The sequence below is a fragment of the Mixophyes fleayi genome, chromosome 4 (genome assembly GCF_038048845.1).
Source record: "Mixophyes fleayi isolate aMixFle1 chromosome 4, aMixFle1.hap1, whole genome shotgun sequence".
Lineage (NCBI taxonomy): Eukaryota > Metazoa > Chordata > Amphibia > Anura > Limnodynastidae > Mixophyes > Mixophyes fleayi.
In genome coordinates, this window is record NC_134405.1 from 332794546 (window position 1) to 332819568 (window position 25023).

General features: G+C 37.4%; 1 protein-coding gene across 1 annotated transcript in view; it reads left to right on the plus strand.

Moving 5' to 3' along the window:
- LOC142150854 (histone H2A type 1-like) overlaps nucleotides 1-22966 on the plus strand; it is a 40602-nt gene extending 17636 nt beyond the window's left edge. Inside the window, exon 2 of the mRNA XM_075206030.1 lies at nucleotides 22815-22966. Within this exon, the coding sequence (XP_075062131.1) occupies nucleotides 22815-22966 (152 nt within the window). The remainder of the gene's footprint in view (nucleotides 1-22814) is intronic.
- Nucleotides 22967-25023: the final 2057 nt, after the last annotated feature.

Genomic DNA, 25023 nt, shown 5'->3' on the forward strand with positions numbered 1-25023 from the left:
CCAGAAATATTAGTACTGCAATATTTACCTATGTTCACTGTTCTTGCAGTCATGAAATATTATGCAAAATAAAATATGTTCACTGTTCTTGCAGTCCAAAAATATTATTACTGCAATATTCACCTATGCTCGCTGTTCTTGCAGTCCAGAAATATTAGTACTAAAAAATTTAAATACGTTCACTGTTCTTGCAGGCCAGAAATATTAGTACTGCAATAATTACCTACGTTCACTTGTCTTGCAGTCCAAAAATATTAGTACTGCAAAATTAAAATACGTTCACTGTTCTTACAGTCCAGAAATATTAGTACTGCAATATTTACCTACGTGCACTGTTCTTGCAGTCCAGAAATATTAGTACTGCAATATTTACGTCTGTTCACTGTTCTTGCAGTCCAGAAATATTAATACTGCAATATTTACTTACGTTCACTGTTCTTGCAGGCCAGAAATATTAGTACTGCAATATTTACCTATGTTCACTGTTCTTGCAGTCATGAAATATTATGCAAAATAAAATATGTTCACTGTTCTTGCAGTCCAGAAATATTATTACTGCAATATTCACCTATGCTCGCTGTTCTTGCCGTCCAGAAATATTAGTACTGCAATATTTACCTATGTTAACTGTTCTTGCAGTCCAGAAATATTAGTACTAAAAAATTAAAATACGTTCACTATTCTTGCAGGCCAGAAATATTAGTACTGCAATAATTACCTACGTTCACTGTTCTTACAGTCCAGAAATATTAGTACTGCAATATTTACCTACGTTCACTGTTCTTGCAGTCCAGAAATATTAATACTGCAATATTTACCTACGTTCACTGTTCTTGCAGGCCAGAAATATTAGTACTGCAATATTTACCTACGGTGACTGTTCCTGCAGTCCAGAAATATTAGTACTGCAATATTTACCTACGTTCACTGTTCTTGCAGTCCAGAAACATTAGTACTGCAATATATACCTATGTTCACTGTTCTTGCAGGCCAAAAATATTGGGACTGTAATATTTACCTACGGTGACTGTTCCTGCAGTCCAGAAATATTAGTACTGCAATATTTACCTATGGTCACTGTTCCTGCAGTCCAGAAATATTAGTACTGCAATATTTACCTACGTTCACTATTATTGCAGGCCAGAAATATTAGTACTGCAATATTTACCTACGTCCACTGTTCTTGCAGACCAGAAATAATAGTACTGCAAAATTAAAATACATTCACTGTTTTTGCAGTCCAGAAATATTAGTACTGCAATATTTACCTGTGCTCACTGTTCTTGCCGTCCAGAAATATTAGTACTGCAATATTTACCTATGTTAAATGTTCTTGCAGTCCAGAAATATTTGTACTGTAAAATGTAAATATGTTCACTGTTCTTGCAGGCCAGAAATATTAGTACTGCAATATACACCTATGTTCACTGTTCTTGCAGTCCAGAAATATTAGTACTGAAATATTTACCTACGGTCACTGTCCCTGCAGTCCAGAAATATTAGTACTGCAATATTTACCTACGGTCACTGTCCCTGCAGTCCAGAAATATTAGTACTGCAATATTTACCTACGTTCACTGTTCTTGCAGTCCAGAAACATTAGTACTGCAATATATACCTATGTTCACTGTTCTTGCAGGCCAAAAATATTGGGACTGCAATATTTACCTACGTCCACTGTTCTTGCAGTCCAGAAATAATAGTACTGCAAAATTAAAATACATTCACTGTTTTTGCAGTCCAGAGATATTAGTACTGCAATATTTACCTATGCTCTCTGTTCTTGCTGTCCAGAAATATTAGTACTGCAATATTTACCTATGTTAACTGTTCTTGCAGTCCAGAAATATTATTACCAACAATTTAAATAATTTCACTGTTCTTGCAGGCCAGAAATATTAGTACTGCAATAATTACCTACGTTCACTTGTCTTGCAGTCCAGAAATATTAGTACTGCAAAATTAAAATACGTTCACTGTTCTTACAGTCCAGAAATATTATTACTGCAATAATTACCTATGTTAACTGTTCTTGCAGTCCAGAAATATTAGTACTGTAAAATGTAAATATGTTCACTGTTCTTGCAGGCCAAAAATATTGGGACTGCAATATTTACCTACGGTGACTGTTCCTGCAGTCCAGAAATATTAGTACTGCAATATTTACCTATGGTCACTGTTCCTGCAGTCCAGAAATATTAGTACTGCAATATTTACCTACGTTCACTATTATTGCAGGCCAGAAATATTAGTACTGCAATATTTACCTACATCCACTGTTCTTGCAGACCAGAAATAATAGTACTGCAAAATTAAAATACATTCACTGTTTTTGCAGTCCAGAAATATTAGTACTGCAATATTTACCTATGCTCACTGTTCTTGCCGTCCAGAAATATTAGTACTGCAATATTTACCTATGTTCACTGTTCTTGCAGTCATGAAATATTATGCAAAATAAAATATGTTCACTGTTCTTGCAGTCCAGAAATATTATTACTGCAATATTCACCTATGCTCGCTGTTCTTGTCGTCCAGAAATATTAGTACTGCAATATTTACCTACGTTCACTGTTCTTGCAGGCCAGAAATATTAGTACTGCAATATTTACCTAAGTTCACTCTTCTTGCAGTACAGAAATATTAGTACTGCAATATTTACCTATGTTCACTGTTTTTGCAAGCCAGAAATATTAGTACTGCAATATTTACCTACGTTCACTGTTCTTGCAGTCCAGCAATATTAGTACTGCAATATTTACCTATGTTAACTGTTCTTGCAGTCCAGAAATAATAGTACTGCAAAATTAAAATACATTCACTGTTTTTGCAGTCCAGAAATATTAGTACTGCAATATTTACCTATGCTCACTGTTCTTGCCGTCCAGAAATATTAGTACTGCAATATTTACCTATGTTAAATGTTCTTGCAGTCCAGAAATATTTGTACTGTAAAATGTAAATATGTTCACTGTTCTTGCAGGCCAGAAATATTAGTACTGCAATATACACCTATGTTCACTGTTCTTGCAGTCCAGAAATATTAGTACTGAAATATTTACCTACGGTCACTGTCCCTGCAGTCCAGAAATATTAGTACTGCAATATTTACCTACGGTCACTGTCCCTGCAGTCCAGAAATATTAGTACTGCAATATTTACCTACGTTCACTGTTCTTGCAGTCCAGAAACATTAGTACTGCAATATATACCTATGTTCACTGTTCTTGCAGGCCAAAAATATTGGGACTGCAATATTTACCTACGGTGACTGTTCCTGCAGTCCAGAAATATTAGTACTGCAATATTTACCTATGGTCACTGTTCCTGCAGTCCAGAAATATTAGTACTGCAATATTTACCTATGTTCACTATTATTGCAGGCCAGAAATATTAGTACTGCAATATTTACCTACGTCCACTGTTCTTGCAGACCAGAAATAATAGTACTGCAAAATTAAAATACATTCACTGTTTTTGCAGTCCAGAAATATTAGTACTGCAATATTTACCTATGCTCACTGTTCTTGCCGTCCAGAAATATTAGTACTGCAATATTTACCTATGTTCACTGTTCTTGCAGTCATGAAATATTATGCAAAATAAAATATGTTCACTGTTCTTGCAGTCCAGAAATATTATTACTGCAATATTCACCTATGCTCGCTGTTCTTGTCGTCCAGAAATATTAGTACTGCAATATTTACCTACGTTCACTGTTCTTGCAGGCCAGAAATATTAGTACTGCAATATTTACCTACGTTCACTGTTTTTGCAGGCCAGAAATATTAGTACTGCAATATTTACCTACGGTCACTGTCCCTGCAGTCCAGAAATATTAGTACTGCAATATTTACCTACGTTCACTGTTCTTGCAGTCCAGAAACATTAGTACTGCAATATATACCTACGTTCACTGTTCTTGCAGGCCAGAAATATTAGTACTGCAATATTTACCTACGGTGACTGTTCCTGCAGTCCAGAAATATTAGTACTGCAATATTTACCTATGCTCGCTGTTCTTGCCGTCCAGAAATATTAGTACTGCAATATTTACCTATGTTAACTGTTCTTGCAGTCCAGAAATATTAGTACTAAAAAATTTAAATACGTTCACTGTTCTTGCAGGCCAGAAATATTAGTACTGCAATAATTACCTACGTTTACTTGTCTTGCAGTCCAGAAATATTAGTACTGCAAAATTAAAATACGTTCACTGTTCTTACAGTCCAGAAATATTAGTACTGCAATATTTACCTATGTTCACTGTTCTTGCAGTCCAGAAATATTAGTACTGTAAAATGTAAATATGTTCACTGTTCTTGCAGGCCAGAAATATTAGTACTGCAATATACACCTATGTTCACTGTTCTTGCAGTCCAGAAATATTAGTACTGAAATATTTACCTACGGTCACTGTTCTTGCAGTCCAGAAATATTAGTACTGCAATATACACCTATGTTCACTGTTCTTGCAGTCCAGAAATATTAGTACTGAAATATTTATTTACGTTCACTGTTCTTGCAGTCCAGAAATAATAGTACTGCAAAATTAAAATACATTCACTGTTTTTGCAGTCCAGAAATATTAGTACTGCAATATTTACCTATGTTCACTGTTCTTGCAGTCATGAAATATTATGCTAAATAAAATATGTTCACTGTTCTTGCAGTCCAGAAATATTATTACTGCAATATTCACCTATGCTCGCTTTTCTTGCAGTCCAGAAATATTAGTACTAAAAAATTTAAATACGTTCACTGTTCTTGCAGGCCAGAAATATTAGTACTGCAATAATTACCTACGTTCACTTGTCTTGCAGTCCAAAAATATTAGTACTGCAAAATTAAAATACGTTCACTGTTCTTACAGTCCAGAAATATTAGTCCTGCAATATTTACCTACGTGCACTGTTCTTGCAGTCCAGAAATATTAGTACTGCAATATTTACGTCCGTTCACTGTTCCTGCAGTCCAGAAATATTAATACTGCAATATTTACTTACGTTCACTGTTCTTGCAGGCCAGAAATATTAGTACTGCAATATTTACCTACGATCACTGTTCTTGCAGTCCAGAAATAATAGTACTGCAAAACTAAAATACATTCACTGTTTTTGCAGTCCAGAAATATTAGTACTGCAATATTTACCTATGTTCACTGTTCTTGCAGTCATGAAATATTATGCAAAATAAAATATGTTCACTGTTCTTGCAGTCCAGAAATATTATTACTGCAATATTCACCTATGCTCGCTGTTCTTGCCGTCCAGAAATATTAGTACTGCAATATTTACCTATGTTAACTGTTCTTGCAGTCCAGAAATATTAGTACTAAAAAAATTTAAATACGTTCACTGTTCTTGCAGTCCAGAAATATTAGTACTGAAATATTTATTTACGTTCACTGTTCTTGCAGTCCAGAAATAATAGTACTGCAAAATTAAAATACATTCACTGTTTTTGCAGTCCAGAAATATTAGTACTGCAATATTTACCTATGTTCACTGTTCTTGCAGTCATGAAATATTATGCAAAATAAAATATGTTCACTGTTCTTGCAGTCCAAAAATATTATTACTGCAATATTCACCTATGCTCGCTGTTCTTGCAGTCCAGAAATATTAGTACTAAAAAATTTAAATACGTTCACTGTTCTTGCAGGCCAGAAATATTAGTACTGCAATAATTACCTACGTTCACTTGTCTTGCAGTCCAAAAATATTAGTACTGCAAAATTAAAATACGTTCACTGTTCTTACAGTCCAGAAATATTAGTACTGCAATATTTACCTACGTGCACTGTTCTTGCAGTCCAGAAATATTAGTACTGCAATATTTACGTCTGTTCACTGTTCTTGCAGTCCAGAAATATTAATACTGCAATATTTACTTACGTTCACTGTTCTTGCAGGCCAGAAATATTAGTACTGCAATATTTACCTATGTTCACTGTTCTTGCAGTCATGAAATATTATGCAAAATAAAATATGTTCACTGTTCTTGCAGTCCAGAAATATTATTACTGCAATATTCACCTATGCTCGCTGTTCTTGCCGTCCAGAAATATTAGTACTGCAATATTTACCTATGTTAACTGTTCTTGCAGTCCAGAAATATTAGTACTAAAAAATTAAAATACGTTCACTATTCTTGCAGGCCAGAAATATTAGTACTGCAATAATTACCTACGTTCACTGTTCTTACAGTCCAGAAATATTAGTACTGCAATATTTACCTACGTTCACTGTTCTTGCAGTCCAGAAATATTAATACTGCAATATTTACCTACGTTCACTGTTCTTGCAGGCCAGAAATATTAGTACTGCAATATTTACCTACGGTGACTGTTCCTGCAGTCCAGAAATATTAGTACTGCAATATTTACCTACGTTCACTGTTCTTGCAGTCCAGAAACATTAGTACTGCAATATATACCTATGTTCACTGTTCTTGCAGGCCAAAAATATTGGGACTGTAATATTTACCTACGGTGACTGTTCCTGCAGTCCAGAAATATTAGTACTGCAATATTTACCTATGGTCACTGTTCCTGCAGTCCAGAAATATTAGTACTGCAATATTTACCTACGTTCACTATTATTGCAGGCCAGAAATATTAGTACTGCAATATTTACCTACGTCCACTGTTCTTGCAGACCAGAAATAATAGTACTGCAAAATTAAAATACATTCACTGTTTTTGCAGTCCAGAAATATTAGTACTGCAATATTTACCTGTGCTCACTGTTCTTGCCGTCCAGAAATATTAGTACTGCAATATTTACCTATGTTAAATGTTCTTGCAGTCCAGAAATATTTGTACTGTAAAATGTAAATATGTTCACTGTTCTTGCAGGCCAGAAATATTAGTACTGCAATATACACCTATGTTCACTGTTCTTGCAGTCCAGAAATATTAGTACTGAAATATTTACCTACGGTCACTGTCCCTGCAGTCCAGAAATATTAGTACTGCAATATTTACCTACGGTCACTGTCCCTGCAGTCCAGAAATATTAGTACTGCAATATTTACCTACGTTCACTGTTCTTGCAGTCCAGAAACATTAGTACTGCAATATATACCTATGTTCACTGTTCTTGCAGGCCAAAAATATTGGGACTGCAATATTTACCTACGTCCACTGTTCTTGCAGTCCAGAAATAATAGTACTGCAAAATTAAAATACATTCACTGTTTTTGCAGTCCAGAGATATTAGTACTGCAATATTTACCTATGCTCTCTGTTCTTGCTGTCCAGAAATATTAGTACTGCAATATTTACCTATGTTAACTGTTCTTGCAGTCCAGAAATATTATTACCAACAATTTAAATAATTTCACTGTTCTTGCAGGCCAGAAATATTAGTACTGCAATAATTACCTACGTTCACTTGTCTTGCAGTCCAGAAATATTAGTACTGCAAAATTAAAATACGTTCACTGTTCTTACAGTCCAGAAATATTATTACTGCAATAATTACCTATGTTAACTGTTCTTGCAGTCCAGAAATATTAGTACTGTAAAATGTAAATATGTTCACTGTTCTTGCAGGCCAAAAATATTGGGACTGCAATATTTACCTACGGTGACTGTTCCTGCAGTCCAGAAATATTAGTACTGCAATATTTACCTATGGTCACTGTTCCTGCAGTCCAGAAATATTAGTACTGCAATATTTACCTACGTTCACTATTATTGCAGGCCAGAAATATTAGTACTGCAATATTTACCTACATCCACTGTTCTTGCAGACCAGAAATAATAGTACTGCAAAATTAAAATACATTCACTGTTTTTGCAGTCCAGAAATATTAGTACTGCAATATTTACCTATGCTCACTGTTCTTGCCGTCCAGAAATATTAGTACTGCAATATTTACCTATGTTCACTGTTCTTGCAGTCATGAAATATTATGCAAAATAAAATATGTTCACTGTTCTTGCAGTCCAGAAATATTATTACTGCAATATTCACCTATGCTCGCTGTTCTTGTCGTCCAGAAATATTAGTACTGCAATATTTACCTACGTTCACTGTTCTTGCAGGCCAGAAATATTAGTACTGCAATATTTACCTAAGTTCACTCTTCTTGCAGTACAGAAATATTAGTACTGCAATATTTACCTATGTTCACTGTTTTTGCAAGCCAGAAATATTAGTACTGCAATATTTACCTACGTTCACTGTTCTTGCAGTCCAGCAATATTAGTACTGCAATATTTACCTATGTTAACTGTTCTTGCAGTCCAGAAATAATAGTACTGCAAAATTAAAATACATTCACTGTTTTTGCAGTCCAGAAATATTAGTACTGCAATATTTACCTATGCTCACTGTTCTTGCCGTCCAGAAATATTAGTACTGCAATATTTACCTATGTTAAATGTTCTTGCAGTCCAGAAATATTTGTACTGTAAAATGTAAATATGTTCACTGTTCTTGCAGGCCAGAAATATTAGTACTGCAATATACACCTATGTTCACTGTTCTTGCAGTCCAGAAATATTAGTACTGAAATATTTACCTACGGTCACTGTCCCTGCAGTCCAGAAATATTAGTACTGCAATATTTACCTACGGTCACTGTCCCTGCAGTCCAGAAATATTAGTACTGCAATATTTACCTACGTTCACTGTTCTTGCAGTCCAGAAACATTAGTACTGCAATATATACCTATGTTCACTGTTCTTGCAGGCCAAAAATATTGGGACTGCAATATTTACCTACGGTGACTGTTCCTGCAGTCCAGAAATATTAGTACTGCAATATTTACCTATGGTCACTGTTCCTGCAGTCCAGAAATATTAGTACTGCAATATTTACCTACGTTCACTATTATTGCAGGCCAGAAATATTAGTACTGCAATATTTACCTACATCCACTGTTCTTGCAGACCAGAAATAATAGTACTGCAAAATTAAAATACATTCACTGTTTTTGCAGTCCAGAAATATTAGTACTGCAATATTTACCTATGCTCACTGTTCTTGCCGTCCAGAAATATTAGTACTGCAATATTTACCTATGTTCACTGTTCTTGCAGTCATGAAATATTATGCAAAATAAAATATGTTCACTGTTCTTGCAGTCCAGAAATATTATTGCTGCAATATTCACCTATGCTCGCTGTTCTTGTCGTCCAGAAATATTAGTACTGCAATATTTACCTACGTTCACTGTTCTTGCAGGCCAGAAATATTAGTACTGCAATATTTACCTAAGTTCACTCTTCTTGCAGTACAGAAATATTAGTACTGCAATATTTACCTATGTTCACTGTTTTTGCAAGCCAGAAATATTAGTACTGCAATATTTACCTACGTTCACTGTTCTTGCAGTCCAGCAATATTAGTACTGCAATATTTACCTATGTTAACTGTTCTTGCAGTCCAGAAATAATAGTACTGCAAAATTAAAATACATTCACTGTTTTTGCAGTCCAGAAATATTAGTACTGCAATATTTACCTATGCTCACTGTTCTTGCCGTCCAGAAATATTAGTACTGCAATATTTACCTATGTTAAATGTTCTTGCAGTCCAGAAATATTTGTACTGTAAAATGTAAATATGTTCACTGTTCTTGCAGGCCAGAAATATTAGTACTGCAATATACACCTATGTTCACTGTTCTTGCAGTCCAGAAATATTAGTACTGAAATATTTACCTACGGTCACTGTCCCTGCAGTCCAGAAATATTAGTACTGCAATATTTACCTACGGTCACTGTCCCTGCAGTCCAGAAATATTAGTACTGCAATATTTACCTACGTTCACTGTTCTTGCAGTCCAGAAACATTAGTACTGCAATATATACCTATGTTCACTGTTCTTGCAGGCCAAAAATATTGGGACTGCAATATTTACCTACGGTGACTGTTCCTGCAGTCCAGAAATATTAGTACTGCAATATTTACCTATGGTCACTGTTCCTGCAGTCCAGAAATATTAGTACTGCAATATTTACCTATGTTCACTATTATTGCAGGCCAGAAATATTAGTACTGCAATATTTACCTACGTCCACTGTTCTTGCAGACCAGAAATAATAGTACTGCAAAATTAAAATACATTCACTGTTTTTGCAGTCCAGAAATATTAGTACTGCAATATTTACCTATGCTCACTGTTCTTGCCGTCCAGAAATATTAGTACTGCAATATTTACCTATGTTCACTGTTCTTGCAGTCATGAAATATTATGCAAAATAAAATATGTTCACTGTTCTTGCAGTCCAGAAATATTATTACTGCAATATTCACCTATGCTCGCTGTTCTTGTCGTCCAGAAATATTAGTACTGCAATATTTACCTACGTTCACTGTTCTTGCAGGCCAGAAATATTAGTACTGCAATATTTACCTACGTTCACTGTTTTTGCAGGCCAGAAATATTAGTACTGCAATATTTACCTACGGTCACTGTCCCTGCAGTCCAGAAATATTAGTACTGCAATATTTACCTACGTTCACTGTTCTTGCAGTCCAGAAACATTAGTACTGCAATATATACCTACGTTCACTGTTCTTGCAGGCCAGAAATATTAGTACTGCAATATTTACCTACGGTGACTGTTCCTGCAGTCCAGAAATATTAGTACTGCAATATTTACCTATGCTCGCTGTTCTTGCCGTCCATAAATATTAGTACTGCAATATTTACCTATGTTAACTGTTCTTGCAGTCCAGAAATATTAGTACTAAAAAATTTAAATACGTTCACTGTTCTTGCAGGCCAGAAATATTAGTACTGCAATAATTACCTACGTTTACTTGTCTTGCAGTCCAGAAATATTAGTACTGCAAAATTAAAATACGTTCACTGTTCTTACAGTCCAGAAATATTAGTACTGCAATATTTACCTATGTTCACTGTTCTTGCAGTCCAGAAATATTAGTACTGTAAAATGTAAATATGTTCACTGTTCTTGCAGGCCAGAAATATTAGTACTGCAATATACACCTATGTTCACTGTTCTTGCAGTCCAGAAATATTAGTACTGAAATATTTACCTACGGTCACTGTTCTTGCAGTCCAGAAATATTAGTACTGCAATATACACCTATGTTCACTGTTCTTGCAGTCCAGAAATATTAGTAGTGAAATATTTATTTACGTTCACTGTTCTTGCAGTCCAGAAATAATAGTACTGCAAAATTAAAATACATTCACTGTTTTTGCAGTCCAGAAATATTAGTACTGCAATATTTACCTATGTTCACTGTTCTTGCAGTCATGAAATATTATGCAAAATAAAATATGTTCACTGTTCTTGCAGTCCAGAAATATTATTACTGCAATATTCACCTATGCTCGCTGTTCTTGCAGTCCAGAAATATTAGTACTAAAAAATTTAAATACGTTCACTGTTCTTGCAGGCCAGAAATATTAGTACTGCAATAATTACCTACGTTCACTTGTCTTGCAGTCCAAAAATATTAGTACTGCAAAATTAAAATACGTTCACTGTTCTTACAGTCCAGAAATATTAGTACTGCAATATTTACCTACGTGCACTGTTCTTGCAGTCCAGAAATATTAGTACTGCAATATTTACGTCCGTTCACTGTTCCTGCAGTCCAGAAATATTAATACTGCAATATTTACTTACGTTCACTGTTCTTGCAGGCCAGAAATATTAGTACTGCAATATTTACCTACGATCACTGTTCTTGCAGTCCAGAAATAATAGTACTGCAAAACTAAAATACATTCACTGTTTTTGCAGTCCAGAAATATTAGTACTGCAATATTTACCTATGTTCACTGTTCTTGCAGTCATGAAATATTATGCAAAATAAAATATGTTCACTGTTCTTGCAGTCCAGAAATATTATTACTGCAATATTCACCTATGCTCGCTGTTCTTGCCGTCCAAAAATATTAGTACTGCAATATTTACCTATGTTAACTGTTCTTGCAGTCCAGAAATATTAGTACTAAAAAATTTTAAATACGTTCACTGTTCTTGCAGTCCAGAAATATTAGTACTGAAATATTTATTTACGTTCACTGTTCTTGCAGTCCAGAAATAATAGTACTGCAAAATTAAAATACATTCACTGTTTTTGCAGTCCAGAAATATTAGTACTGCAATATTTACCTATGTTCACTGTTCTTGCAGTCATGAAATATTATGCAAAATAAAATATGTTCACTGTTCTTGCAGTCCAAAAATATTATTACTGCAATATTCACCTATGCTCGCTGTTCTTGCAGTCCAGAAATATTAGTACTAAAAAATTTAAATACGTTCACTGTTCTTGCAGGCCAGAAATATTAGTACTGCAATAATTACCTACGTTCACTTGTCTTGCAGTCCAAAAATATTAGTACTGCAAAATTAAAATACGTTCACTGTTCTTACAGTCCAGAAATATTAGTACTGCAATATTTACCTACGTGCACTGTTCTTGCAGTCCAGAAATATTAGTACTGCAATATTTACGTCTGTTCACTGTTCTTGCAGTCCAGAAATATTAATACTGCAATATTTACTTACGTTCACTGTTCTTGCAGGCCAGAAATATTAGTACTGCAATATTTACCTATGTTCACTGTTCTTGCAGTCATGAAATATTATGCAAAATAAAATATGTTCACTGTTCTTGCAGTCCAGAAATATTATTACTGCAATATTCACCTATGCTCGCTGTTCTTGCCGTCCAGAAATATTAGTACTGCAATATTTACCTATGTTAACTGTTCTTGCAGTCCAGAAATATTAGTACTAAAAAATTAAAATACGTTCACTATTCTTGCAGGCCAGAAATATTAGTACTGCAATAATTACCTACGTTCACTGTTCTTACAGTCCAGAAATATTAGTACTGCAATATTTACCTACGTTCACTGTTCTTGCAGTCCAGAAATATTAATACTGCAATATTTACCTACGTTCACTGTTCTTGCAGGCCAGAAATATTAGTACTGCAATATTTACCTACGGTGACTGTTCCTGCAGTCCAGAAATATTAGTACTGCAATATTTACCTACGTTCACTGTTCTTGCAGTCCAGAAACATTAGTACTGCAATATATACCTATGTTCACTGTTCTTGCAGGCCAAAAATATTGGGACTGTAATATTTACCTACGGTGACTGTTCCTGCAGTCCAGAAATATTAGTACTGCAATATTTACCTATGGTCACTGTTCCTGCAGTCCAGAAATATTAGTACTGCAATATTTACCTACGTTCACTATTATTGCAGGCCAGAAATATTAGTACTGCAATATTTACCTATGTCCACTGTTCTTGCAGACCAGAAATAATAGTACTGCAAAATTAAAATACATTCACTGTTTTTGCAGTCCAGAAATATTAGTACTGCAATATTTACCTGTGCTCACTGTTCTTGCCGTCCAGAAATATTAGTACTGCAATATTTACCTATGTTAAATGTTCTTGCAGTCCAGAAATATTTGTACTGTAAAATGTAAATATGTTCACTGTTCTTGCAGGCCAGAAATATTAGTACTGCAATATACACCTATGTTCACTGTTCTTGCAGTCCAGAAATATTAGTACTGAAATATTTACCTACGGTCACTGTCCCTGCAGTCCAGAAATATTAGTACTGCAATATTTACCTACGGTCACTATCCCTGCAGTCCAGAAATATTAGTACTGCAATATTTACCTACGTTCACTGTTCTTGCAGTCCAGAAACATTAGTACTGCAATATATACCTATGTTCACTGTTCTTGCAGGCCAAAAATATTGGGACTGCAATTTTTACCTACGTCCACTGTTCTTGCAGTCCAGAAATAATAGTACTGCAAAATTAAAATACATTCACTGTTTTTGCAGTCCAGAGATATTAGTACTGCAATATTTACCTATGCTCTCTGTTCTTGCTGTCCAGAAATATTAGTACTGCAATATTTACCTATGTTAACTGTTCTTGCAGTCCAGAAATATTATTACCAACAATTTAAATAATTTCACTGTTCTTGCAGGCCAGAAATATTAGTACTGCAATAATTACCTACGTTCACTTGTCTTGCAGTCCAGAAATATTAGTACTGCAAAATTAAAATACGTTCACTGTTCTTACAGTCCAGAAATATTATTACTGCAATAATTACCTATGTTAACTGTTCTTGCAGTCCAGAAATATTAGTACTGTAAAATGTAAATATGTTCACTGTTCTTGCAGGCCAAAAATATTGGGACTGCAATATTTACCTACGGTGACTGTTCCTGCAGTCCAGAAATATTAGTACTGCAATATTTACCTATGGTCACTGTTCCTGCAGTCCAGAAATATTAGTACTGCAATATTTACCTACGTTCACTATTATTGCAGGCCAGAAATATTAGTACTGCAATATTTACCTACATCCACTGTTCTTGCAGACCAGAAATAATAGTACTGCAAAATTAAAATACATTCACTGTTTTTGCAGTCCAGAAATATTAGTACTGCAATATTTACCTATGCTCACTGTTCTTGCCGTCCAGAAATATTAGTACTGCAATATTTACCTATGTTCACTGTTCTTGCAGTCATGAAATATTATGCAAAATAAAATATGTTCACTGTTCTTGCAGTCCAGAAATATTATTACTGCAATATTCACCTATGCTCGCTGTTCTTGTCGTCCAGAAATATTAGTACTGCAATATTTACCTACGTTCACTGTTCTTGCAGGCCAGAAATATTAGTACTGCAATATTTACCTAAGTTCACTCTTCTTGCAGTACAGAAATATTAGTACTGCAATATTTACCTATGTTCACTGTTTTTGCAAGCCAGAAATATTAGTACTGCAATATTTACCTACGTTCACTGTTCTTGCAGTCCAGCAATATTAGTACTGCAATATTTACCTATGTTAACTGTTCTTGCAGTCCAGAAATATTAGTACTAAACAATTTAAATACGTTCACTGTTCTTGCAGGCCAGAAATATTAGTACTGCAATAATTACCTACGTTCACTTGTCTTGAAGTCCAGAAATATTAGTACTGCAAAATTAAAATACTTTCACTGTTCTTACAGTCCAGAAATATTAGTACTACAATATTTACATATGTTCACTTTTCTTGCAGTCCAGAAATATTAGTACTGCAATAATTACATACGTTACCTGTTCTTGCAGTCCAGAAATATTAGTACTGTAAAATGTAAATATGTTCACTGTTTTTGCAGGCCAGAAATATTAGTACTGCAATATTTACCTACGGTGACTGTTCTTGCAGTCCAGAAATATTAGTACTGCAATATTTACCTACGTTCACTGTTCTTGCAGTCCAGAAACATTAGTACTGCAATATATACCTATGTTCACTGTTCTTGCAGGCCAAAAATATTGGGACTGCAATTTTTACCTACGTCCACTGTTCTTGCAGTCCAGAAATAATAGTACTGCAAAATTAAAATACATTCACTGTTTTTGCAGTCCAGAGATATTAGTACTGCAATATTTACCTATGCTCTCTGTTCTTGCTGTCCAGAAATATTAGTACTGCAATATTTACCTATGTTCACTGTTCTTGCAGTCCAGAAATATTATTACCAACAATTTAAATAATTTCACTGTTCTTGCAGGCCAGAAATATTAGTACTGCAATAATTACCTACGTTCACTTGTCTTGCAGTCCAGAAATATTAGTACTGCAAAATTAAAATACGTTCACTGTTCTTACAGTCCAGAAATATTATTACTGCAATAATTACCTATGTTAACTGTTCTTGCAGTCCAGAAATATTAGTACTGTAAAATGTAAATATGTTCACTGTTCTTGCAGGCCAAAAATATTGGGACTGCAATATTTACCTACGGTGACTGTTCCTGCAGTCCAGAAATATTAGTACTGCAATATTTACCTATGGTCACTGTTCCTGCAGTCCAGAAATATTAGTACTGCAATATTTACCTACGTTCACTATTATTGCAGGCCAGAAATATTAGTACTGCAATATTTACCTACATCCACTGTTCTTGCAGACCAGAAATAATAGTACTGCAAAATTAAAATACATTCACTGTTTTTGCAGTCCAGAAATATTAGTACTGCAATATTTACCTATGCTCACTGTTCTTGCCGTCCAGAAATATTAGTACTGCAATATTTACCTATGTTCACTGTTCTTGCAGTCATGAAATATTATGCAAAATAAAATATGTTCACTGTTCTTGCAGTCCAGAAATATTATTACTGCAATATTCACCTATGCTCGCTGTTCTTGTCGTCCAGAAATATTAGTACTGCAATATTTACCTACGTTCACTGTTCTTGCAGGCCAGAAATATTAGTACTGCAATATTTACCTAAGTTCACTCTTCTTGCAGTACAGAAATATTAGTACTGCAATATTTACCTATGTTCACTGTTTTTGCAAGCCAGAAATATTAGTACTGCAATATTTACCTACGTTCACTGTTCTTGCAGTCCAGCAATATTAGTACTGCAATATTTACCTATGTTAACTGTTCTTGCAGTCCAGAAATATTAGTACTAAACAATTTAAATACGTTCACTGTTCTTGCAGGCCAGAAATATTAGTACTGCAATAATTACCTACGTTCACTTGTCTTGAAGTCCAGAAATATTAGTACTGCAAAATTAAAATACTTTCACTGTTCTTACAGTCCAGAAATATTAGTACTACAATATTTACATATGTTCACTTTTCTTGCAGTCCAGAAATATTAGTACTGCAATAATTACATACGTTACCTGTTCTTGCAGTCCAGAAATATTAGTACTGTAAAATGTAAATATGTTCACTGTTTTTGCAGGCCAGAAATATTAGTACTGCAATATTTACCTACGGTGACTGTTCTTGCAGTCCAGAAATATTAGTACTGCAATATTTACCTACGATCACTGTTCCTGCAGTCCAGAAATATTAGTACTGCAATATTTACCTACGTTCACTATTATTGCAGGCCAGAAATATTAGTACTGCAATATTTACCTACGTCCACTGTTCTTGCAGTCCAGAAATAATAGTACTGCAAAATTAAAATACATTCACTGTTTTTGCAGTCCAGAAATATTAGTACTGCAATATTTTCCTATGCTCTCTGTTCTTGCTGTCCAGAAATATTAGTACTGCAATATTTACCTATGTTAACTGTTCTTGCAGTCCAGAAATATTAGTACCAACAATTTAAATAATTTCACTGTTCTTGCAGGCCAGAAATATTAGTACTGCAATAATTACCTACGTTCACTTGTCTTGCAGTCCAGAAATATTAGTACTGCAAAATTAAAATACGTTCACTGTTCTTACAGTCCAGAAATATTATTACTGCAATAATTACCTATGTTAACTGTTCTTGCAGTCCTAAAATATTAGTACTGTAAAATGTAAATATGTTCACTGTTCTTGCAGGCCAGAAATATTGGTACTGCAATATTTACGTACGTTCACTGTACTTGCAGTCCAGAAATATTAGTACTTAAATATTTACCTACGTTCACTGTTCTTGCAGTCCAGAAATATTAGTACTGAAATATTTACGTACGTTCACTGTTCTTGCAGTCCAGAAATATTAGTACTGCAATATTTATGTACGTTCACTGTTCTTGCAGTCCAGAAATATTAGTACTGCAATATTTACCTACATGCACTGTTCTTGCAGTCCAGAAATATTAGTACTGCAATATTTACGTACGTTCACTGTACTTGCAGTCCAGAAATATTAGTACTGCAATATTTACGTATGTTCACTGTTCTTGCAGTCCAGATATATTAGTACTGCAAAATTAAAATACTTTCACTGTTCTTGCAGTGCAGAAATATTAGTACTGCAATATTTACCTACGTTCACTGTTCTTGCAGTCCAGAAATAATAGTACTGCAAAATTAAAATACTTTCACTGTTCTTGCAGTGCAGAAATATTAGTACTGCAATATTTACTCACGTTCACTGTTCTTGCAGTCCAGAAATATTAGTACTGCAATATTTTCCTACGTTCACTGTTCTTGCAGTCCAGAAATATTATGCAAAATTGAAATACGCTCACTGTTCTTGCAGGCCAGAAATATTGGTACCAGAAATTAAACTATAATGGAGTACACAAATTTGGAGGATAAAGTAGGGAAAGATCAAGACCCACTTCCTCTTAATGCTGAAGCTGCTGCCATTAGTCATGACATAGACAATGAAATGCCATCAACGTTGTCTGCCAAGGCCGATTACCAATCTCCTAGTAGAGGGCATGTAAAATCCAAAAACCCAAAGTTCACTAAAATTAGCAAAAAAAGGAAATTAAAAACATCTGAGGAGAAACGTAAACTTGCCAATATGCCATTTACGACACAGAGTGGCAAGGAACGGCTTAGGCCCTGGCCCGTGTTAAGGATAAATGATTTAGCTTCACCCAAGGATCTAAGCCCTCCTCCTCCCCCCCCTCCAAAAAAAAATTAAGAGAGTTAAGCTGTCATCAACAGCACAGCAAACAACTTTGCCTTTTAAACAGATGACATCACAAATCCCCAAGGCGAGTCCAAGGGTGTTAGTGGTTGTGAAGCCTGACCTTCCCATCACTGTACGGGAAGAGGTGGCTCCTACCACCATTTGCAGCACGCCCTCTGCATATGCTGGAAGGATCACCCACAGTGTAGATCCAGGTTTGGATAATGAAGGTGTCAATGTTGTACACCGGGATAAGGATATTGATGTAGCTGGCGCTGAGGAGGAACTTAACGAGGAGGATGCTGAATTGGTTATCTTAAATGAGCCACCAGGGGGGGGGGGGGACAGTTGTTGTCCATGGGAAGAAAAAGCCCATTGTCATGCCTGGCCAGAAGACCAAGAAATCCACCTCTTCGGTCTGGAATTATTTATATCCCAATCCGGACAAGAAATGTATGGCCATAGGTAAAGCTCAATTAAGCAGGGGTAAGGATCTTGGCCACCTAGGGACACCCTCCCTCATATGTCACCTGAATAACCTTCATAATTCAGTGTTTAGTTCAGGAACTGTGGCTAGGACCGTCAGCAGTCTAGGGACACCTAAATCCCTTGGTCCTGATGTATGCAGGGCCGCCGAGAGGGGGGGGAGCGGGTACATTTTACCCGGGCCCGGGCTTGCCAGGGGGCCCGGGCCGGGCCTTAGATGCAAATTTGTTTGTTTTTTTTTGTTGGTTTTTTTTTTCATCTTCCGTCTTTTCATTTTAATTTTTTTTTTCCGCGGGAGGGGGAGGGGGAGGGGGGGGGCGGGGGTCGGTCCGGCAAGATCGTTGGTGGGGGGAGCTGGGACAAAAAAAACAAACAAAAAAAAATTAATACTCACGTGATCGGCGCCGCGTCCCTCCTCGTTCTTCTCTGCACCATTCACACTGACTGTCGGGCGTGATGTCATCAAGTCACGCCCGTCAGTCAGTGAGGAGCGCCGCAGCCAGCATGAAGACAGAAGAGAAGAGAAGAAAAGAAAGAAGCTGACAAAGGTAAGCAAAGAAATGGAGAGGCAAGAGGAGGAAAGAACAGAAAGGGACAGTACTATAAAGAAGGGGAAGAGAGGCACAGAGGAAAATAAAATGGAAAGAGAGGCACAAAGGAAAATAAAATGGGAAGAGAGCCACAAAGGAAAATAAAAGGGGAAGAGAGGCACAAAGGAAAATAAAATGGGAAGAGAGGCACAGAGAAAAATAAAATGGGAAGAGAGGCACAAAGGAAAATAAAATGGGAAGAGAGGCACAGAGAAAAATAAAATGGGAAGAGAGGCACAGAGAAAAATAAAATGGGAAGAGAGGCACAAAGGAAAATAAAATGGGAAGAGAGGCACAAAGGAAAATAAAATGGGAAGAGTGGCACAGAGAAAAATAAAATGGGAAGAGAGGCACAGAGAAAAATAAAATGGGAAGAGAGGCACAGAGAAAAATAAAATGGGAAGAGAGGCACAAAGGAAAATAAAATGGGAAGAGAGCCACAAAGGAAAATAAAAGGGGAAGAGAGGCACAAAGGAAAATAAAATGGGAAGAGAGGCACAAAGGAAAATAAAAGGGGCAGTGAGGCACAAAGGAAAATAAAAGGGAAAGAGAGGCACAGAGGAAAATAATAGGGGGAGAGAGGCGCAGAGGGAAAAAGAAGGGGGGAGAGCAGCATGGAGGGCGCAGTGTGAGCATAAGGGGGCACAGTGTAGTTGTGAAGAAGGGGCACAATAATGTGTGTGTAATGGCACAGGGGGGCTTTTTGCAATGTAGTGTGTGTGAGGTAGGTGGTGGCTAATTAATAGGTGCTATTTTGTTTGTAGGGTGATGGTGAGGCAATTTAATAGTGGGGACTATTAATTTAAGATGGGGAGGTTTGGGGGCTATTGAATGTTGGGGTGATTTTGGGGAGAATGAGGTCTATTTATTAAATGTGACTATGAATTATTTAATGGCAGTGATGCTTGCGGGAAATAGGTATTGCTGGGGCTGTTTGCAGGAAGGGGAATAGGTTTATTTATTAAATGTGAATACTATTATTTTAATGTTGGGGCTGGAGGAAGGCCTAATTATCAATTGTGGGTGCTATTGATTTAACGCCGGGGCTGGCTGTAATTTTCTAAATGTATCCATTTTTTTCCAAATAGACCCTTCAACATTGCAGGATCCGGACAAGCCGCAACAAAAGAAACCTGCAGCCACAGGTGGAGAAAGTGAGAAGAACAGGTAGGAGAGAGCAGCACAGTGTGTGAAATGCTATGATTCTAGTAGGGACAATACCAATTTTTGGTGAGTGTTGTGCCCAATGTAAGGTGCAGGCCAAGACTGAACTGTTTCTGTACACACTGCATTCTTTGTATACTACACTGTGGTGCCAGATGTCCTGAAAGTCAGGAGTGCTTGGACATATGTGACGCTCCAGCGAATTGAGAGCCTAGTGATTTTGATGTTAGCCACGCCCCAATGGCGCATTTACCACGCCCCCAAATGCTTGAACACACCTCCGAAAAATTGTGCGCGTCGTTAGGCTAGCCACGCCCCAACGGTGCATTGACACGCCCCTAAATGTATGACCACACCCCCAAATTTTTTGGCGCTTACTCGACTATGAGGGGGGCCCCATGAATTTGTTGTACCCGGGCCCTGAATTCCTCTTGGCAGCCCTGGATGTATGCACACCAGCAAAACCCTCCTCGTCAATTTCCAACACAATCTCGATCAGCTGCATTGGATGCTGTCACAAATTAAAAAATGGTGGAGGATTACTTTGCTGACACCATCCAAGTAGACATGTCACACAGTCCATATTCTTACTGGCAGGAAAAAAAAGGCAGTTTGGAAGCCCCTGTACAAACTGGCTGTATTTTATCTTAGTTGTCCCCCCTCCAGTGTGTACTCGGAAAGAGTTTTTAGCGCAGCGGGGAACCTGGTCAGTGAGCGGCGAAGGAGGTTGCTTCCTCAGAACGTTAAAAAAAATGATGTTCATAAAAATGAATTATCAATTCCTCAATCAAGTACAGCACTGCCCTCCAGATAGTACAGAGGGACCTGTGGTTGTGGAGTCCAGCGGGGACAAATTGATAATGTGTGAGGAGGAGGAAGTACACACTGTAGGGGGAGAGGAATCAGAGGTTGAGGATGAGGACGACATCTTGCCTCAGTAGAGCCTGTTTAGTTTGTACAGGGAGAGATGAATAGCTTTTTTGGTGTTGGGGCCCAAACAAACCAATCATTTCAGCCACAGTTGTTTGGTAGGCCCTGTCGCTGAAATGATTGGTTTGTTAAAGTGTGCATGTCCTATTTCAACAACATAAGGGTGGGTGGGAGGGCCCAAGGACAATTCCATCTTGCACCTCTTTTTTTTGGCATTATGTGCTCTTTGGAGCCTAGTTTTTCAAACTGCCATCCAGTCTGCCACTGCAGTGCCACTACTAGATGGGCCACGTGTTTGTGCCGCCCACTTGTGCCGCTTAGCTTAGACATCCAGCTATCTCGGTGCAACCTTTTGGCCTTAAAACAATATTGAGAGGTGTGAGGTGTTTAGAATAGACTGGAAATCAGTGGAAATTATTGTTATTGAATGTTATAGAGGTTAATAATAGCGTAGGAGTGAAAAACAACAAAAAAAAAAACAGTTTTTATTCTTAAAAAAAAATAAAAATTCAGAGCCGAAAACCCTAAATCAGAACCAAAACCTTGAGTCGGGTGTTTTGGCAAAACAAATCAGAACCCAAAACCTAAAGCTAATCAGAACTCAAAACACTAAAAGTGGCCGGTGCACACCCTTATTATTAAATGTGAATTGTATTCATTTTACTTAATTTCAAATGTAGGGCTGGTTGCAGGGAGGGAGGCCTAATTATTAAAGGGGGTGCTATGGATTTATTAATGGAACTGTTTGGGGACTCCTAAACTTTATGTACCCGTTCCCCCCCCCCCCCCCCCCCCCCCCCCCCATATAGGGCCCCGACATCCCAGAATCCACACAAGCAGCAACTGATCTAAAGACACCAGCAGCCGCAGGTGGTGGAATGTGACAAGAGCAGGTAGGAGAGAGCACGACCATCTGCCAACTGTCCTGAAGATGATGGGGCAGCGCAGAATTTGGGTGACTGTCTCGCTTAGTCAGAATTTGGTCTGTCTGCAAGGACAGTGGGGAGGTAAGTCCTGCTTCACACTGTACTGCTCGTGATATCAGAGATGCGTGCACCTATCAGTAGTGCACACAGTATTGCCTGTTTATTTGTCTAAAATGAAGACCATATCAGACAATAGGGGACACCCCTGTCTTAAGTGCCCCAGGCCCACCAGAACCTTAATCCAGCTCTGACCACAGGGATATCCGCAAACAGGCACCACATGGGGGTGTATTAATTATCTTTGATTCCTCACGGTCTTGCCATACTCAGGTTCACCTATCCATAGGCACCGATCGGCAAAACACCCTGCCAGAAACCAGCACAAAACACACAAGAACAAACAAGCAGCAAAGACAGAGACCACTCACCTGGAGCGTCAGGTCTCTTTGATGGCCGTGTACTCTGCTTCTCAGCAGCTGTGAGGGCAAAACACAGAAACACAAATAGTACAATTGGGGTAACAGTGCGTATACCCCTCTTACTTACATGCGGACAGCTTGGTGTAAACATGGTGGTGACAGTGGATTCTATGCTAGTGGGCACGTATCTCTAAACGGATCTTACGAGCGAGGGGAACAGTCCCTGGTGGTTAGTGGTGATACAGACGTAGGCATAGTGCCAAATTATTATATGGCTACAGGCTCTAAGCCTGACTCACGTGCCCAACCTAGGCTCTAAACCTAATAAATGCAGGACAGGCTCCAAGCCTGAATCCACCCCGGCCCCCAGGGTCATGGCCTGGCCAATTGTACCCCAAATATTAATGTCTTGAAATACACCTAAAAAGCCCCCGGGCCTTGTACATGACTATCTACTCCACGGTCCTAGTGCCTATAGATGTGCCCACATTATGTAAATCATAGTTACCTGCTCCGCGCAGGAATCAGATGTTCTCCAACCGTTTCCACTTCTTCAAGTCCTTCCAGCCAATGGTGCCTCTTCTCCTGTTCGGTGCTGAAATTGATTGAAGTGACTCTGTCCTCTTCAGGCTGCGCTGGACTCAGCAAAATTCAAATGGTCGACTAAGAGCCGGGACTGGCTGGCCATTGATTGGCTGACCGCTATCATGTTCAGATTCGCTGTTGTCAATCCCGGTGAGAGCGTACGGGAGCCCAGACTTACCTGCCCTTGATCAGAGGTCTAGTAAGCAGAATCCTCTTCTTTTTTAACCTCCTTGTTGGCTCCAGTGCTGTCTTCCTCAGGATACCCTTCTACACTGAGACTTACAGTACCGCAACAGTTTAATTTGTGTATCTCTTCCCTCAGTTTTGAATTTCAGTAAAGGAGAGTTTGGTGGTCTGGGTATGATGGTGTATTCTTCAGCCTCATCAATTGTCCATCCAAATGCAGCCCGAATTAAAGTTTTATTTATTTCAGTGATAAAAATTGTAAATACAATATTTAGATTTAGCAGTGAATTAATGGGAAGAAAAAAACTAGAAGAGTATTTCTATACCTCTTAAACATGAAATTAGTATAAATAATGTGATACTAAAACCCTTCCTCTCCTGTTTTGTGTCGTCTCTGAAACTATATTACTTTGCTTTTAAATGGAAAAAAAAGTGTTGTTTAATTTTATAATGGTGCTTTAATGCTTATAAAGTTCTTGTGAAACTTGAAACAAACACGTTATAAAGTAGAAACACCATTCATGAGAGAAATTACTTCTCAGCTAGTTTAGTATTACAACATCGCCACCTGCTGTCCAATAAGCTACTTGTGGCTGAGATGTCCGCTTTATTATAGAGCCCGCTTTCCCGGCAACCCTTGTCAATGCCGAGCTGCATTCTGGGAGATGTAGTTTGGATAGAAGGCGGAAGGAATTGGAAGCAGGTAATGTAATAAAGTGTTATTGTGTGCGCACAAGGAAGGGCCATGGTCACCTCACATTGGGGCACATTTATCAATCATCGGCAAAAATGAACAATAGTTATCAATCCTTATCGCATGGATAAGGATTGAACTATTTCTCAGATTTATTAAAAACGGATCACAGAAGCAGCAGTTGCGATAAACTGCTGTTCCTGTGATAAAAAAAAAATCGCACTTACCCCGCCTCTTCCGAATGCGGTGTCCACGGATCTCCTCCAGGTGTTCTTCATTTTTCTTTACTCTGGAACTGCGCATGTGCAGTTCGAAAAACTGCACATGCGCAAAAAAAAACATCCCCGATCTGTCTCTGCAACTATAGTTGCAGAGACAGCGGTGAATGACAGCGAGGGATCATGTGATCCCTCCACACATGCGCTGTCCAGCTCTGCTCTTCGGACCAGAGCTGACAGCACTGAAATCTGACAGCACTGAAATCTGACATTTATGATAATAAGCGCCAGCTTCAGCTGGCGTACATTATCAAGACAAGTTTCCCCCCAAAAAATAGTTTTTTTCGGAACATGTTAGATTACGGCCAAGAGAAGTCACCATACTATTCGGTGACTGCTCCCAAAAACGTAGAGGAGTGCAAAGCAGCATATATCCA